Source organism: Ptychodera flava, chromosome 2, assembly GCF_041260155.1.
Source record: "Ptychodera flava strain L36383 chromosome 2, AS_Pfla_20210202, whole genome shotgun sequence".
Lineage (NCBI taxonomy): Eukaryota > Metazoa > Hemichordata > Enteropneusta > Ptychoderidae > Ptychodera > Ptychodera flava.
In genome coordinates, this window is record NC_091929.1 from 47605676 (window position 1) to 47623289 (window position 17614).

At 39.7% G+C, this 17614-nt stretch overlaps 1 protein-coding gene across 2 annotated transcripts in view; it reads left to right on the forward strand.

Annotated features, from left to right (window-relative positions):
* Window positions 1–8689: 8689 nt before the first annotated feature.
* Window positions 8690–17614, forward strand: part of LOC139122579 (ras-related and estrogen-regulated growth inhibitor-like) — a 40709-nt gene continuing 31784 nt past the window's right edge. The window contains exons 1-3 of one of the 2 annotated variants that reach the window (XM_070688139.1): window positions 8690–9098; window positions 11340–11411; window positions 14651–14707. In XM_070688139.1, the coding sequence (XP_070544240.1) occupies window positions 11357–11411; window positions 14651–14707 (112 nt within the window). In that variant the 5' untranslated portion in view covers window positions 8690–9098; window positions 11340–11356. The remainder of the gene's footprint in view (window positions 9099–11339; window positions 11412–14650; window positions 14708–17614) is intronic. The other variant, XM_070688132.1, reaches the window with a different exon arrangement.

The window sequence follows — 17614 nt, forward strand, 5'->3', positions numbered from 1 at the left end:
GGAATCCACGACGGATAACAACAGGGGATCAGCACCACAGTGAAGCCGTGAGGCGTGACGATGATCAGGATGATGCGGCGGTCGGCAACACACATGCCTGTGACCGTGGATTCTAGTACGTAAAATAATCATTGAAAAAAAAATACCCATTCAAATAAACAGTTGGTTCTAAAAAATTCAGTTCTAGCTCATTGTTTTTAAATCTAGAAAATGCGTCGGTATTGCTCTGAGAATAACTTGATTTGTTGAGAAGATCATACTCATACTGACGTTGGCAGCCAGCGCGGCGGAGGAAAACTAGCTGCGTCATGGGGTTCGAATCTTCGATCAAAATCACATCTTTTTGGCGTTTTTTTCTCACAAATTTGGCGAAATTGAAGTTTTTCATACATAAACTAAATGTAAAGTTGGAATCAAGTATAGCTTTCGAACGGGCTTTCTTCTGGAAAAAATATTCCATCGGCAAGGTGCCGGTGGCCGACGCCACATTTCATTTTACGTTATCGTTAAAAATGACCTAAGATGACCTTCATACTAATCAAACCAATTACACTGCTCGTAATAAAGACAACACCATAGGCGCGTCCATCAGCCAATCACACTATTTAACAAATAAAAGATCGGGCTCAAAAAGCCACAAACGGGTATTTGGAAACTGTTTTATGTTTGTGCATTTCCATGCGGAAGGGGGTCGCGAAACTGCTAATCGCACGTGTGCCGTCTAACAGTTGGCAGAGCAATCCCGAATTAAATTACAGGTCTATAAAAATAATCTAATGACGTTAAAAGTAGCTGGGAAAAAATGCAAAACAGCCGGGTTATTTACCCGGCACCCGGCTTCTAAGGACAACACTGCACATAGGTGGTGTTATTGCACTGATACGACTGGAAATAGGAGCATATTATAATCGGTTTCCATCGTATGCCGCACCGTTTGGGACTATCTATGCTGACAATACAACGGAAAATACCAACGGTCAAGAATATTTATGATATATTACATCTGATTTGGAAGACATATCATTACAGTCCCAAGAGTAGGAGAGAGTTACGAGCCATAGGAACTTAGCTTGGCGTGACCGTGAATAACCCGACATCAGTGAAGGGAACGCATTGGCTACCTCACGTTACCAAGGCATTAGATGTACTCAACGAACACATCGCAATACATGAACAATTAATGAACAATTTGCAGATTATATTTTTACTTTATATAAACAAACAAATACCTAGTAATATTTATTGTTAGCTATTATTATCATACTGTATTTATTTTTACATTTTGCCTGGTAACAATAGAGCAGCAGCTCAATATATTCCCCGAATTTGTCAGGGCCATAAAAAGTAAACCATGGCATACGTGACACTGTTCCACTTACCAGAACTTGTGATGTTTATGGCCCTGAGTGACGATATGTCAACCCAAAGTGGAACCAATTAGTGCTTACCGGCTAATAAGTAACAGTTCCATCAATACAGTGCAAAAAATAATACTTGTCCGTATTATAGAGACTTCCATCATAAATGTGCGACTTCAAGTTGTAGAAGTGAACAGGGATGTCAAAAGACAAGATTTATTTGAATTTTGGTGGACATCAACTGTCGCGTACGCCGCCATGCTTAAGGTATACTGTCACGTGTTCCAATTTTGCCACAGTTACCATGGAAAGAGAAACTCTGGCAATCACAGATTTTAAGCGGTGGCCGCTTTTTAAAAACAGCGCCCGTACATGAGCATTTTGAATACCAAGGAACGCCCCTTTGACCATATATGGGCATGTTTAGATTACAGGTGGCTGTATACCTTTAATGTAACGACTCGGTGTTTGCGATCAGCGCCGTTATCTCTGTCATGTCGTACACAGACCGTGGGTGTAGCCCATTGCACAGAGGCAAGTCATAAAAGCACGCATGCGTAATAAAATAATACTTCACAAGCCCAGTCTATGGTTGTTTACTTTACTTCATATTTAAATTACGCTGATAAAACAGTACACTTCTTTTTTATTTCTATAAACTAGGTCATTTCATTAGGATGGCATTATTATGTTTGATATATTGTTTTATTTTTGTCATGTGTTTGTTCATGTGTACTCGATATTTTTCAAAAATAATATCGAGATCACACCTTCACGGTCTATCAGTATGTGCTTTCCTCTGTCACATGATTTAACTCAATTAAACAAATTTCCTAAGATGCAATCTGTTTTCAAAACAATCGAAGCAGACGTCGACAGAATGTCATATCTGTCATGTTGCCGACAAGCAATAGAACGGTCGTTCTTTACAAGAGGTCATTGACTCCCTCACAGCCCCTTGTCCCCTACGCAGCTTTGAAAAAGATAAATTTATTTCAACACAGTCGCAAATAAAACAAATGTACATAACTATGAATATGTTAAAATTACAATGCAACTTGTCTAAAACACAAAAGAAATCAGTTGTTTAACTACAAAGATCATCATATTAATGCATTTAGGAGACATTCTTCTCCTTCAAGTTTTACAAGGCTCTTACAGGGTTCTATCGTCAACCATATGGTGATGCGCCCTCAACGGTCTTTCTCGCAAACGAGGCTCACCGAGCCAACCGGGTTTATAGTATAGCTTAGCGCTACTGCTGAGGGCGGTATTATGGCCTGAGGCGAAGCCGGCGAGGAGGGGCTGTGAGAGAGTCTAAAGACGTCAGCGATTGGGCGGGTGTCGTACATTCGTCGTATAAATCTTGTATCGATCTCAGATAGGTAAATAGTTATCAGGTGGTGATATATATTCATCAAGTATAGCTAATCACACTAAACCGGATTTACATGACATTAATTGCCGTAAATTTAAAAAAACCTAAATAAATGTTTACTTTTTTGAAGGAGCGTGGAGTCATGTGTGTAACTGATGTCGCGTGACTTGTCATTTCATATCTTTGCAACAAGTGCCTATCCTATTTGAATTACAAAACAAAGCTGCCATTCTGTTTTGGCGCGTTTTAAAGCTCGAAAACTGTGACTAATCGCTCAAGCTAGTGAGACAGAAGCCATTTGCCACGTCGACTGTATGGTTACTACTAACTGGAAATAAATTGTAAAAAAAGATTTATATCTAAAGACCTTTGCTTGAAACAAGTCTTTACAATAGAAAGATTGCCGGCCCTGGTAAAAACCGCCTTCACGGTGATGGATAGCCTTAACATATCTGTGTCAAATTAATAAAGACTATTATCTCAACCTTCGGTGACCTATGTCACCTGAATCAGTTTAAGTGCGCCCCCTACAAACTTTGTCGGAGTGGGCCCTGCTATATCAATGATACGACCGACAAATATTGTGTACAGACGCTAATTTAAAGTAGAATGCGCCTCGGGGACAGATATTTGGACCGTAACATTTAAACTTCTTTTCTGATCTAGTCCTTATGGGGGCTCATTTTAAAGCTGTTGGTGTAAGAGAGATTTTCATCGCCATAGTTTTTCGCCAAATCGAATATTTTTATTTTTTATTTTTTCCCATAATTTAACACAAGGATGGCAATCATTTTGAATTTCATATATCTGTAAATCTTTGGTAATTTGCTTCCAGGTACCAAAATTTGCACGGTGACCCACTATTTTTATTCTTGACTTTGGGGAGCCGTCATTCAGTCACGGTTATTTGCGGCCTGGGGAGTCTGAGGAATGTGAGGGGGTCACTCAAAAAATTGAAGCTACAAGGGGAGTTGCTAAAAATGTTGAGAGAAAGAACAGGGTTTATTCAATTTTTGATGCAAAATGAATTGAAAGACCTCTCAGATTGCACCATTTCATACATCAACTTCTCAAAATTTTCAATGCGAGAGGGGGGCACACCTCCCTCTCGCACTCTCCCCCTTAGGGTGTTCTAACAGTTTTACTTTAAAGACACAAATTGAAAAACACCTTTCATATTGCACCAGGCTGCACCATTGCACACATCAATTTCTCAGATTTTTCCATGCAAGAGAGGGAACAACTTCCTCTGACCCTTTCTCCTCTGCCTCCGCGTGTTCTCCCCCTGTACTTTCAAATTCTGCCCTGTCAGATATCCTAGTGAAAACCCTGTCACGATACCCATCCAAAGTAAACGAATGGTTTGATACTGGTTATAGCGTGAGCATTTATATATACATTTTATTGTGAGTTTGAATTCCATTTTGTTGGTTTCACCTTTTTCAACCGTCATGAAATAACCGATGATAATCTAGCAGGGTACACCAGAATATGAAAGGTCTTTACTATTTCTGTATTTTTGTAAATTTTACAATTACATGTCTTGATATTTAACTTTTCTAAATGGGGGTGTCAGTCAAAATTTCTGTGTCAGAGAGGGGGGTACTCAAATTCATCAGGGTTGGCAGGGGGTTACTTGAAATTTCAGTTTCCGATGAAACTCCTCCGGACCCCCCCCCCAGGCCGTAAATAATGACGGCTCCCTTGAAAGAGAATGGTTGAAAGATTCCTTGAGGAAAGTTCACTTCGTGGTGCCTTATATTCACCGGCTACGTCCACTCTTCTCGATATTTGTCATACTGGTAAGAACGCAGGCAATGTTGTTTGGGATAAACGAACGGTCTCTTTTATCAGAAAAATGCGACGAATGTCCCGCCGACGTCGAAAATAGGTCAAAGGTCAACATACTTACAAATTCGTTTTGAATACTGAGTAATAGTGTGCGAAGGGACTGTGGTAATAGAAATGAAAGAATTTATACGTAAGAGTTTTGTCCAATTAGAGCTCCTCGTGAAAAGTCGGGCTTTTATTGAAGGTATGGCTTGCCTATTAGCAATATAACATGTTTACATTCAATTGAGTGTGACACACAATGAGCAAACCCTCTTTGTGTTTTATGTTTGGTTTTCATGAAAATCTCCAGGTGTTTACACATACATGTTAAGATTACACATAATAGATACTTGTCTGCCCGCTGAGTGGTGTTGATTTTTCCCACCATTTATGAAAACAGAAGAGATCCTGCAGTTGCCTTTCAAATCAGAGAGAGAGAGAGAAAGAAAGAAAGAGAGAGACAGACAGACAGACAGACAGACAGACAGACAGATACTATAGATAGATAGACAGAGACAGAGTACGAAAGAGTAGACAGGGACAAGCATACAGGGTCATACTCAAACAAGATGCAATTATAAGAACGAATTATGTGCTACAAAGTTTGAAAAAACAGTACTATGATAATCTATCTAGTTGCAAATCGATGGCGTTTATAATCTATGCATTTACTGCGTACGTGTGTTTAGTGTGGGTTCAAGAGGAAATAAACAAAGCTGACACACTTTTGCAAGACCACGGTATTGAGGGACCACTGAGTAGCCAAGACAGATGAATGTTACTGGTAAGAAAACTTAAAATTGTCAGAAGTACAACGAAAAGTAACAACGATGTGGTCTTACTGTTTCAAATATCATAAACCAGTGTGTTATTCATAAGGACTGTTTTTGTACACTGTTGTTGTGTGCGCAAGACAACATTCACCGACAATTTAAAAAGTATGTGAATTCAACGGACAGAAACATACACCTATTCTGATGCAAAAATAACCTAACGAAAGTGCACTTTCATAAAAGAAGGAACACTTGTAATACAAGAAAGAGGTAGAACAGCGATTTTTGTACTCTGACTCAAAACGTCACAATACGATTGACAGGCACGGCGACCGTAATACGCTGATTAAAAACGGTACTCCACAACGGAAAGGAATACAGCCAACTTGAATAGGAAGACAGTCCTGTTAAAGAGATAGAAATAACCGATATCTGCAGATAGACCCAATAAAGAGACAGGGTGATAAAATGGCGTAGATTAACAAACTAGTTTCAGAGAGACGAAGAATATGCAAGTTGATTTCTTCGACCGTTTTTAGATCCAATGAAGTATAATGATTACACACACGTCTAGGTCTACTACATTCAAATCCGTCGACGTCGGTATGGCCTTTTTCAATACCCATGCATGTTGTGTCCTCCACGCTCTATTTCGCATGACCTTTATTCAGTACTAGATACAAACAAAAGAAATAAACAATTTAGTGAATTTAAGGACTGTATCCTGGAGGTTAAGGTCAGCAAATGACAAACTGTCAGATGAATATACGAAGGTAAATCAAATATTCCACAGGTGGTCGTGGTCTAGTACTATAAGGTTTGTATTTCAACTTGTTTGCTTGCTTTATCAACAGTTGTGCCCCCATTCCTGTAGATATAGTGCCCCCCCGCATTCCTGTAGATATATGCCCCCCGCATTCCTGCAGATATAGTCCCCCCCCGCATTCCTGTAGATATAGTGCCCCCCCCCCGCATTCCTGTAGATACAGTGGTCCGAATTTGTCTTTGTGATAGGCCTTGAAGGTTTCAATTGGAATTTCTCATGAAGGTTCGCCATTGAGTTCAGGACAATATGCTTGTTACGGCAAACAAAACAGATTTGGGCTGGCCATCTTACTAGACCAACAAGTATCACTGCCGTCAGCGTAATCGGTTGAGGGCGCTCTCTAGGTGTCAAAGGTCCAGCGCAGCTCAAGTTTTTGCAGTCAAGTCTATATAAGGTTGTTTTCACAATGGATGCAGGAAGTGACCCTCCCTTGCTTTGCTGTCCCCTAACAGGCAAATTTACCCAAGTCTGTCCTCTTAAAGTTTTATGCATATCCGCACTGCCATCGAATGATGCAATGGACGTACACTTAAAAATATCCCATCGCTTTTAAAGCCCAAGTAACTTTTAGCGTATTTTATGGTCTGAAATCAATCGCAACTTATGTAAAACTGCACGTCGAAGTTTAACCACAGAACGCTGTTCAAACATTGCCGCTGAACATCGACCAAATCCATCACCACGGACTGGAATACTGACACTTTCAAACGTATATGGCTTAATAACGGGAATCCAGAACATCTCCCTCAAGGTTGGAAAGTTATTGGGAGGGGGAATGAATGCAGAATGATAGAACTGATGGTTGCCTTAAGCCGCTACTACCCGTCGAATACCGATTCACACGTAGTATAAATTGTACCCATCCTCTGGAGCTAATACTACATTTTACGGTGTTACGTTTTGCGTTCGGCGAAACGAGGACTGAATCCTACTAGCTCCTGTCACGTGAACAGCTTTGATCAGAGTTCAACTGACATATTGATGGTCATTGATGGACACACACACACACTGGCTGATATTTTTGTTGTGTTGGTTTACCAAGTCGATGTACAGCGAGAAAAGTAAACTTATACCGGAGTTCTGACCACGTGGACACGAGAAGATGTAATTGAGACTAAAATATGTATCTGTGTTGCTTGTTGTTAGAAAGATATAAAACTTCGTTTTGCGTCAACTTCCCAGCCGCACAGCGTCATAACAATGGACTGTGAAGATAAATAGATACAAAAACATTGGATAATAAAAGTATCAATACAAATGTTATTATTTTAAAGTGAATCTATATTTCAGTAACCGTTATGAATACTGCAAATTGGGCATAAAATGGATGTTCTCATTTGTGGGATCCCGGAACTACTTTGGTAAATGAGGCATTATGGGATTGTTTTATCGACTCAATACAGAGTTCACTAGGGCGTTTAGTTTGTCAAACATAAGAATCAAATCGATGTAAGTCTATAGAATGTATCCTGGGAACTACAGCTAAGAGAACCTTGGCGGCATGATATCGAAGGCAGTAGCTATGCAACATTTTGGAAGATGATTACAGGTGAAAATAATCTCAAAAACCTCTAGTATTTGGTCTGATACCAAGAAGTTACCAAAATATCGTATATACTCCCCTGTCATCTTGTGAACGGTAGGTTAGCGGATACAATTTTATGATAGATTTGATGAGAGAACAAGTTGTCACAAGGGATTATCATGAATACAGGTGTTTAATTTACTTGATATGGATAAGTTGATCATATTACTGTGTTAGTAAATACACTCACACGTTGCTTAGCATTTCTGCTTGTCATACACTGCAGAAAGCTAACACCGATCGCCGTGCTTGCATGCACAAGCAAATTTTAAACGCAATTTCGATGAGTTGTTTCGCATCGAGTCGATTAAGTGAAGGAATTTGAATTGAGAAAACGTGTCCGGTCTTTACGCCATCGTTTCCTGCTGTTCAATTTGTTAGGAGCACTTTGTAAACATAATAAAAATAGATTAGCGAGAATAAAGGAAAGACGATAATCGGACCCAGTAGCGCAATTTCAAGTAATACAATGTAGTGTACAACAGTTATTACATGATAAGCTCTGAAAAGCAGAGAACATTTCTGACAGACTCTACCTAGCTAGATTTCTTCAAGGTGAAGACTATCACCTGCATGTTTAACATCCAGGTTGGTTTTTGCTGAGAGACGGTGATTTGCAATTGACCTGTGGTCGGGTCTTATCAAACCGCGAGACTACGTGGAGAACCCATTACATCATAGTTGTGCCATCATTGCCGGGAGTGGTGGCGTCGTGGTGGAGGGACGAGCACCAAAGTAGAGACATTTGGCGCGCGACGCAGATTTTACCATATTGTATCATATGAACTTCTCTTTTAATCGTGCCTCCGATTATTTCTTTAGTGTTTTTCATGAACACTGAGTGCTTGCAGTTGTTTATCTGAGACACCCAGTCACCGCATCGAAGCTATGCACACACCTATTTTAAAGTGGGCGCGTCTGTGTGAAAAGTACACTACGGACCCGCTATTCACATTCAGACAGGCTGCGGAACACTTAATGACCAGAGTGGGTACATATGAACAGGTGTCTCGGTCCAGTAGACATATATCCAGCAAGTTTCTGTAAGTTGCGAATCGCTCTGTACATGTTATCACGGACAATATTACTGCAAAGTACAGCAAGCTCATCAGATAGATCTCATCGGACGCTTCAGATTAACGCATAAGTTCACCAAAGCAAACGGTCAACATTGCTTTCGCCCTGGGCTTCGAAGTCAAGTTTGCTCAGCGGGTATAGTGCTTGCCTCTGCGGACAAAGCATTCTCCGGGGTACACTGCAATACACCGTGGAACCGGCAGGATGTCGAACACGGGCATGGAAGCCAGGATTGTTGTCCTCGGCTGTCCCAACGTCGGAAAATCAGGTATAGTCTTCATATTTTGTGACATAAAATGGGAGGGAGGAAAGGGGGGCAAAAAGTGACAGAGTCCCAGTTTTCCTTGCTCATTGTTGGGTCAAACCGACAAGTGTGATACAAAGTACGTACTTAAAGTTATGTGTGTCCCGTTTATGTTTGAAGAAAACAGCAACAAAAAATTGTAAAAAATACCTCTCTGTCTTTGTAAGTTTTGTTTTTAGGTTTCTTATAATAAGTGGGTATTTACGTGAAGTATATAAATTGTGTTTTGTTATGGTTCTTGCAAAGACTGGCAGTTTTACCACATTCTTTGCTTGACTAATTTGTCCAATTAGTGTTCTTGTTTGCTATCGATTGACATTCACTCTAAGGACATATTTTTGCTCTCGATCGTTGTTTATTTAGTCTTCTTTCAGGAATGTGCAATTTCATGTTAGTGTCTGTGAGAAATTCATCACTGCTGATCAAAACATACTACCTTATCGATGAATATGATTCAGAAATAAGACTTGTCAACATCATTCCGGCCAGAGGCTTGTTTTCTCATTCAGGGAAAACTTTTACATCCTGCCATCATTCACCTTAGGCCACGACAAGCCCAATTACCAGTATTTTGTGTGCATTCTTTGCGTAATGTTCTTTATCATTGTTATACTCTACAAAATGTGTCCTTATTGAGAAACTAATAATGAACGGAACTTTAAGATTCCGAATTCTGTTCAGGTTAGTCAGACGTTTATTCCAGTCTACAAGAATGAGAGGAATCCACGTGAAATATTGACATAAGACCAGCATTACGTTAAAAATCGTGGTGGACGATCAACTTGAACTGATGACAACAAGTTTGTTTGGCGCTGAGTCGATACCATATCTGTATTTTTGTGTCGAGGGTCACGTTCTGTCTGTCTGTCGACGATGGAATGTCATTATTGTCACAACATCAAACAGTTCAACAAAGTTATGCAGTGTTAATAATAACGAAGATTACTATAGTGGGAATCATAGATATGGCAGCATATGCCAGTTAAGGCTTGTCTGAGTGTGTAGTTCCATTTTGGAAGTCGAACAAAGATACACCTCTGACGAGACAGGACCAAAATAGGTCGACTCCGTGCGACGCGTCTCTGGCTGTCAAGATTTAGGTATCAACAACTGCGAAGAGACGAGGTTTAACACCACTTTTCTGTAATTTTTGTACTCAAGTTGGCGATAAATCAGTTTGACTCACAGATTTTACCAGTGACAGATGACTTTGTTATTGTGGACGATCTCACGGTAGAAGTGTCACAGACTCTAACTGCATTGTTTATACAGCAAGCTTCGAAAACATTGTCAGTTTGTTTGACATCGTTGATGAGTAGTTTAGGGTCGGCGTTCGAACAGAACTTTACCCAATTAGACTTGCTGGTAAGTGCATCATTTATCGGGAAGACAATAAGTCCAAACGATACTTATCGGAGTTCAAGTACACTGTGGGAAACTAAGCAAATTTACATAACCGTGTCGGCAATGGGTCACTGTTTACTGAACTGAACCAAGTTTGCCGACGGAAATTACAGAAAGTTAAAGCAATTGTTACTTTGCATACATGTAGGGGCAAAACCAGGACCAGCTGCAGTGAGCATATAAAACTTTCAAAAACTTGTTAACGCAGTACATGGTTTGGCATGAATTTTTTTTCCGATGTCTGTTGTTCATTAAATTGATTTTGTATGCCACTATCATATGTGATGTTTGATTGTCTCAGTTGATAAATTGGTAACAGCAGATCTGTGACCTTTTCCAAAGACGGTGCGTTTAAAAGACAATGGAAAATCGCGTTATTGTCGCGTATCGGCCATAATTATACTGTTCAAATTTGCCTCGTCTGTCGTTAATATGATTTCAGACGAACGTCACAAGTTGTCGCCTGAGCTTGGTAAAAGTTCTAGCGGGAAATGGAATCTCTTCAGTATAAAATCAAAAGATGCATACAGTTACAACTGTCCTGGCATGTTGTTGCAAGAATAATTAAATTCATGCACGAAAATTAGTTTTACGGTCAAAAAGGATTCTTCATATCAGGGCATTAAAGTCACCATTCATCGCTCCACTTCAGTCACGTTCAAGTCCTGTGCAAGACATATACTGGGCGCTCCGCATCTAACTTTATACCAGTATACGCATCACAATGTCCAAATTATACCCATATAAGACAACATGAAATATCTTTGACAGATTGTTATTGCACACCCTTTCAAATTACAGAGCTTTTCAAGACTTAGATGAATCACAGACAGTCTTCCCTCTACTGTCTGTGGATGAATAGCCTTGAAGCAGGTAAACAGACCTTTTACTCTAACCTAATTGTCGTATGTCGTCTGCATTTTAGTCAAATGCCACTTTCTATATGGCGCGCTGTCTGTTCATTGGTGCAGACGACTGAATGTTGTCGACTAACCGTCATAAATGTGCCCAGTTTTCGCTTCTTTGAGCGAACTTGTCCGAGTTAAGCCAGTTTTCAGTTTTCGCCTTGGAACGACATATCGAAAACGAGCAAAAGTCGGCCAGATATAACTGTAATGAATTCGAACTCCTAAAGAATTGTTTGTGAGAACGATTCAGTAAACACGTATGTCCGTGGTGTCTGCCTCCTTCAAAATACGAAATGCTTGCCGGACAAAGCGAGCATTTAAGCGTAGAAGATTGCCGTGTCGTAAAGTTTGGAAGTCATTTATCCATGCTCTTCACGCTTGGTGAACACGTCTGATCGAATAAATTGTCCTTCTCTATTGAAGTATTTTATGTTGCCTGTGAGATTTTGAAATCAGTGGTCATGGCCTCTTTGGGGTTTTGATATTTAAAAAGATGAAATATGGATTCTTCCCTCATGCGGAGAATATCGAATTTTAAATTAGTTTACGATGGTCGTTCATGTGTGATGATGACGACTAGGCGACGTCAATCTTATCATCAACTATTTTCGCTGTGTGAGTGTTTTGATTAAAATTAGGATCTACCTGACGAAATAATGTTACTTGATTCTGAGTCGATTAGTTTCCATAGGGAAGAGCAATGCGAAACGTTTCCATGTAAGGTGACAACTAGTGTCTAGACTTGCTGTACTTTGGTGTGTTTCTGCACAGACAGTAGAGTGTCTATGGTTTCTGACAAGACGACAATGAAGTACTAAAATGCAAATTACGTCGGTAAAAGTACATGTCGAATTGGTAGTCAATAAAGCTAATGACCTGACAGGGATTTAAGTCTGTGAAATATTTGTTTAAAGTCCTTGAACTTCTCTCATGAACAACAACAAACATCATTGAGTAGAAAAGTGCAGAAGTATTATTTAAGGACCATGACATATTTATTAGCTTGTGAAGGATAGGTACATTTGTTGTCACGTGACGATGAAACCCACACTCTGAAGGAATAGATTTCAGAAACAAGTTTTAAATCACATCTTTAATTTGCGATTTTTATTTCTTTTGCAAAGATTGTATCGACATTACATTGGACCACAGTCCCTCTCTGATTGGACCAAGCTGCGTTTTACGAGGATGTTTTTGAACTCTGAAAATCAACATATGTAAAGTTACTGACAGTGCCCCTTTAAGGTTGCTGAGATACTTCTAGTGACAACTTCTAGTGACAACTGACCGCAGCCATGAATGCAACACAGAATAAACATTTCAGTACAAAACACACAAAGCGGTCTATCCGCTATGCCATCAAACTAGTTAATTGCAACAAAGCTGACCAATCAGCCGTCACTTTACAAAACAGCTCTGACCCTTACTATACAAGACTACAAGCCGTAAATACAAGCCGTTTTCTGCTGTAGTCGATCCAAACGTTTAAGAGACTGCCTATGTACATCTGTTGACAGTTTTCGACATTTTTTTATTTCAGATCGTTGACTTTATCGTCTTGTACAGTTCGCCAGGCAAAATTTCAAAGCCTTGTACTACGTTGTTCGTTGTAGTGCTTGTGTTCACCCTTGTTAGTATTGACTGGTGAATTGAGTTCAAAGGAAAAACCACTTGACCAGATGGCCATGTAGATTGTATGCTAATGACCCGTCGACAATGGCCGACAGCAGAGTTTCTTGACCTTTTTAAAACCGCAATGTCAGGTCACAAAAATATTGAAAAAACATCGTTCCGTTATCGTCCCTGTTTGTCTACTTTGTCAATAACCAAAGCTAATGTCAATGTCAACCATTCATCGGTGTTATTACAACTCCAATGTCATTAGATTGTAAACATGTATACTCTGGCAGAGATATAAGTTCAGATATCCATTCAGCCTGTCAGTGTTCTAATTCTCGATCGGTTTCACAGTGTCCAACAAGTTTACTTCATAATTTTGAGAAGTATAAAAAAACGACAATGCGAAAGCACAACCTTTAAAAGTCCAACCAAACACTGTTTAATGGTTTGTAAGAACATCGAAAGTCATGCGAACGTGGCAATTTTAGAGATGTCATCAAAGTTGATTTCGGATTGAGATTCTGCTTTTGACGATTCTTGATGTCATTGATCAACCACGATTCCAATTGGTCAGCTAGCGAGACTCATTGACCGATGACTGACGTCATCGTTAGAGCCTAATTTTTCTTTAAGAAAACTGCGAGATAACATGTACTCGCCATCAACCAACGTTAATGAAATTGTGGAAATTTCTAAGTGTACATCGTATCTGTCACTTACTTAAGTTTCAAAGCTTCAATTATATGACACCAATACTTTGCAATTTTCAGATCTTATCCTAAACGACATCTAGTTAAAAGAAATAGGGAAAATACGTAATGACAAGATATATAAGGCAAGATACTGGTTTCTCCGTCCCACAAATATAAACTTAGTCAAATCTAGACAACTTTAGTATTGTGATAAGTGGACAACCCCTTCTCATTTTGTGGCAAGTTACAGGTTAGAACCTAGATTGGGCATGCTTGTTTCGGTCAGTCGTATATTTGGTCCAAGGTTCGTATACAGTCCCTTATGGAAAGGGTCAAGGGTACAGTTGTAAATTTAAGTGTAGAGTTTGATCTGTTTCACTGTGAAGCAGAGGGTGTGTCGAACTGCACTCCAAATAATTAAACGGGTTAAACTTTCGAGAAATTATGAAATCGTGTCCAAACAGACCTCATTCACAATGCTCCGATGCAGGGCTGTGACGTGTCACAATGTTTAGATGCAGGGCTGTGACGTGTCACAATGTTTAGATGCAGGGCTGTGACGTGTCACAATGTTTAGATGCAGGGCTGTGACGTGTCACAATGTTTAGATGCAGGGCTGTGACGTGTCACAATGTTTAGATGCAAGGCTGTGACGTGTCACAATGTTTAGATGCAAGGCTGTGACGTGTCACAATGTTTAGATGCAAGGCTGTGACGTGTCACAATGTTTAGATGCAGGGCTGTGACGTGTCACAATGTTTAGATGCAGGGCTGTGACGTGTCACAATGTTTAGATGCAAGGCTGTGACGTGTCATAATGTTTAGATGCAGGGCTGTGACGTGTCACAATTTGGAACTCGTTTACTGACAACGAAATTTTTTTCTGTTTCAGCGTTAACAGTACGATACCTGACCAAGAGATTTATCGGCGAATACGAATCAAACCTCGGTAAGTGAACGAGTTGCCACGCTGCAGATTTGAAGTGCAAAAAGTGTTTGTGTGTCTGTACAAAGTTCGCGACCTTTCGAACTTCGCCCTATAGCGCGGTAACTAAGAAATTTTGTAAGTTTACAGGAATGCCACAGGTTTGTGAAACCCCTGGAAACACTTGAGTGGCATAATCTAGCTTAAACTGGAAGTAACAGGCCTTTTGGTACCCCTTGGACGTCCCATTACAACAGAGACGTCCCATTGTTGAATCGAGAAAAAGACGAAAGTGATTCGATCGAGTAGATTAATCATATCCGACAACACCCGACAGGATGTTAGAAGTTTTATCTAGTAACGGCAGATTGGTCCCTCGAGAAACGAAACACTCGTCATTGACTACGGTTGGACACACTCTCTTTGAAGTCGCTTTGGTATACACACTATGCTTACTGCAGCCTCTTTGTGTTCTATGACGTCATGATGTCGTAGTACTGAGCACATCATGTGCAAGGCTGTCTGAAACTTCAGTACGTTTGAAAAGTCACGTAGCGAAAGTTGAATTTTGGATGAAAGAGATTTTCAGTTTCTCAGTGGACCGAACCATAAATCCGTTAGCTTTGCAATATTTGATAATTTGAATGCCAAAACGACCTTCTTCTTAAACTTAAATTACTTTGACTAAAATATTGGCACAACTTCCTGGAAAGGTGAGAAAATACGTCTCATAGGGAGTAATCGACTTCAAGCTAGGTATACGTCACTGAAGTGTTTCCAGGGGTTTAACAAACTCATCGCCTAACTGTTAACTTACAAATTCCTTGGTTACCGCGCTCTCTGACGAAGTTCAAAGATCCACAACTATCATTCTGTCGACAATATATTTTGCTATTTACTTATTTTCAACAAATATAAACATCGTTTGCATAGGAAGGATGACACGCGGCGTAAACTTTGGTTTTGTTAAGGTTGGGGTCAAAGGTTAACGAGTAGGAGGACTCTCATCCCTCCTCACGTTGACCTTGTTCAGCTACATCCACAATTGTCCACTGCATTAAGTTGTTTCGAAGACATAAACTTAATGACGCCATAGAAATAAACACTATTTGTTAGTGGTTGGCATAAAATAACCGTCAATCGCTGTGGTGAAAACAAACAAAGACAAAAAAGACGATGGACTTGACTATATTGGCCCTATTCACAAACAACTTTGCAAAAAGAGCTGATTAGATGTTGTAGAGTGTTATTAACCCGAACACTACGATCGGTAGCTCAGATTTACACTATTTCGACATGTGTCAAACGAGAGTAGAATCTGTAATAAATTGTACATATTGATAAACATCGATCTTAAATGTTCAAGAATTCAATAATAGGATTCTAACTTCAAAGTCATGAAATTAAAATAATCGTTATTCAGTTTTCATAATCCTGTCTCCGACTTAATAACTTAAAAAGTATGGTATTTCATTAGGTTCTAACTAGAATGCGTCACGGATAAGGTTAGTATCACGGTATTCGTGCCAATTATCCAATTACGTTTTCCGCAATGTTTTATCATTGACACGCCGACTTTATGTTGCCATGACAGCAGCATGAAAGCACTTTTGTAGAGCAGTATCTATCACTTAAAAGTAGACTTTGTATCAAAGTAAAACTAATTTGAAACGTCCATGTGCGTCACGTACTTAATTTTCTGCCCCGAAGCCTCTGACGCCTCCGACGAAACTCTTGACTTTTTCAGAAATTTAATTTTATGGAATAACATAAGCAGCGCCGCACAGTTGCAAACCAAATGCTACGCATCGCCAATTTTTACTTTTCTCTAATTTCGTTTTCTGGACGTTCCTAAGTAGACTTTGTATGAGGATTACTCCTAGACTGTCGGCGTTCAAACAAATAGTTTAAAATGAACTATCCATGTGGAAGTAATACGAACCACTTTTCCGCGACTGCCGTATTTTGTATAGCTGAGCAGCACTTTTCTAATTTCTTCCGTGAACCGGAAACAACGACATCTCGTTGGCTGAACTGAAATCTGTGCTTTGGCGCGAATTATCGACCAGAAAATGTTGCTTTACTTAGCAACATGACATGCTTTGCTCCTTTTCTATTTGGTTTGTCACTGTTGTTGTCGTTCCTTTGTCGTGGTCTGCATTCCATGGAATCCATCAATGTCTAACCATAGAATAACTTTCATTCAACTTAAACAAATTATCGATGTTGTTGAACAAGCCCGCCGGGTATTTAGTGTTCTCAGCTGTGATAAAATCACAAATAGGACTCTCTTCTCACAAATTGATAATCCTTGGAAATCGTTAAAGATGTCGTAAAATGGGCAGTTGATAAGTTCCATGAAAGGACGACAAATTCTAATTTGTCAGTGTCATGAGTGTGTAAAGCGCCTGACCTTTAGTATTTTCATGAGTAGAATTTTCTGAAACTGTTGTGACAGAACACTGGTTTTACAACCATCCTCCGTAAAGACGTCTTGTTTACTTTCTCGTCGTGTTTTGCATCAAGACTCGTACCGTCCGTTCTCAAGATATTGTATTCACATGTCAATGGCAAGACAGTAATTGCCCACCAATTCATTCATCAACTGACCCTCGTACTCTCCGATATCAGGATTAAACCACAGACAACTCATTGTCAAGTTGTCTGTGTGTAAACCCAGCATCTCCAATGCAAACGTACCTTAGTCCAGCAATACGCCCACGAGACTGATGAATCACCGTAACGATCAACTAAACAATAATATAATTACATGTATTAAAACATTTATTCACAAGTGATTTTGACAACCTTAAATACTTCCCATGATGCATAAAAGTTCATATATAGCCATTGAAATCAAATAGTGTACTAAACAAAGAACTGACGTGCTGAATAAACTACTGTATAGGAGATGTATGGACACTGAGACAC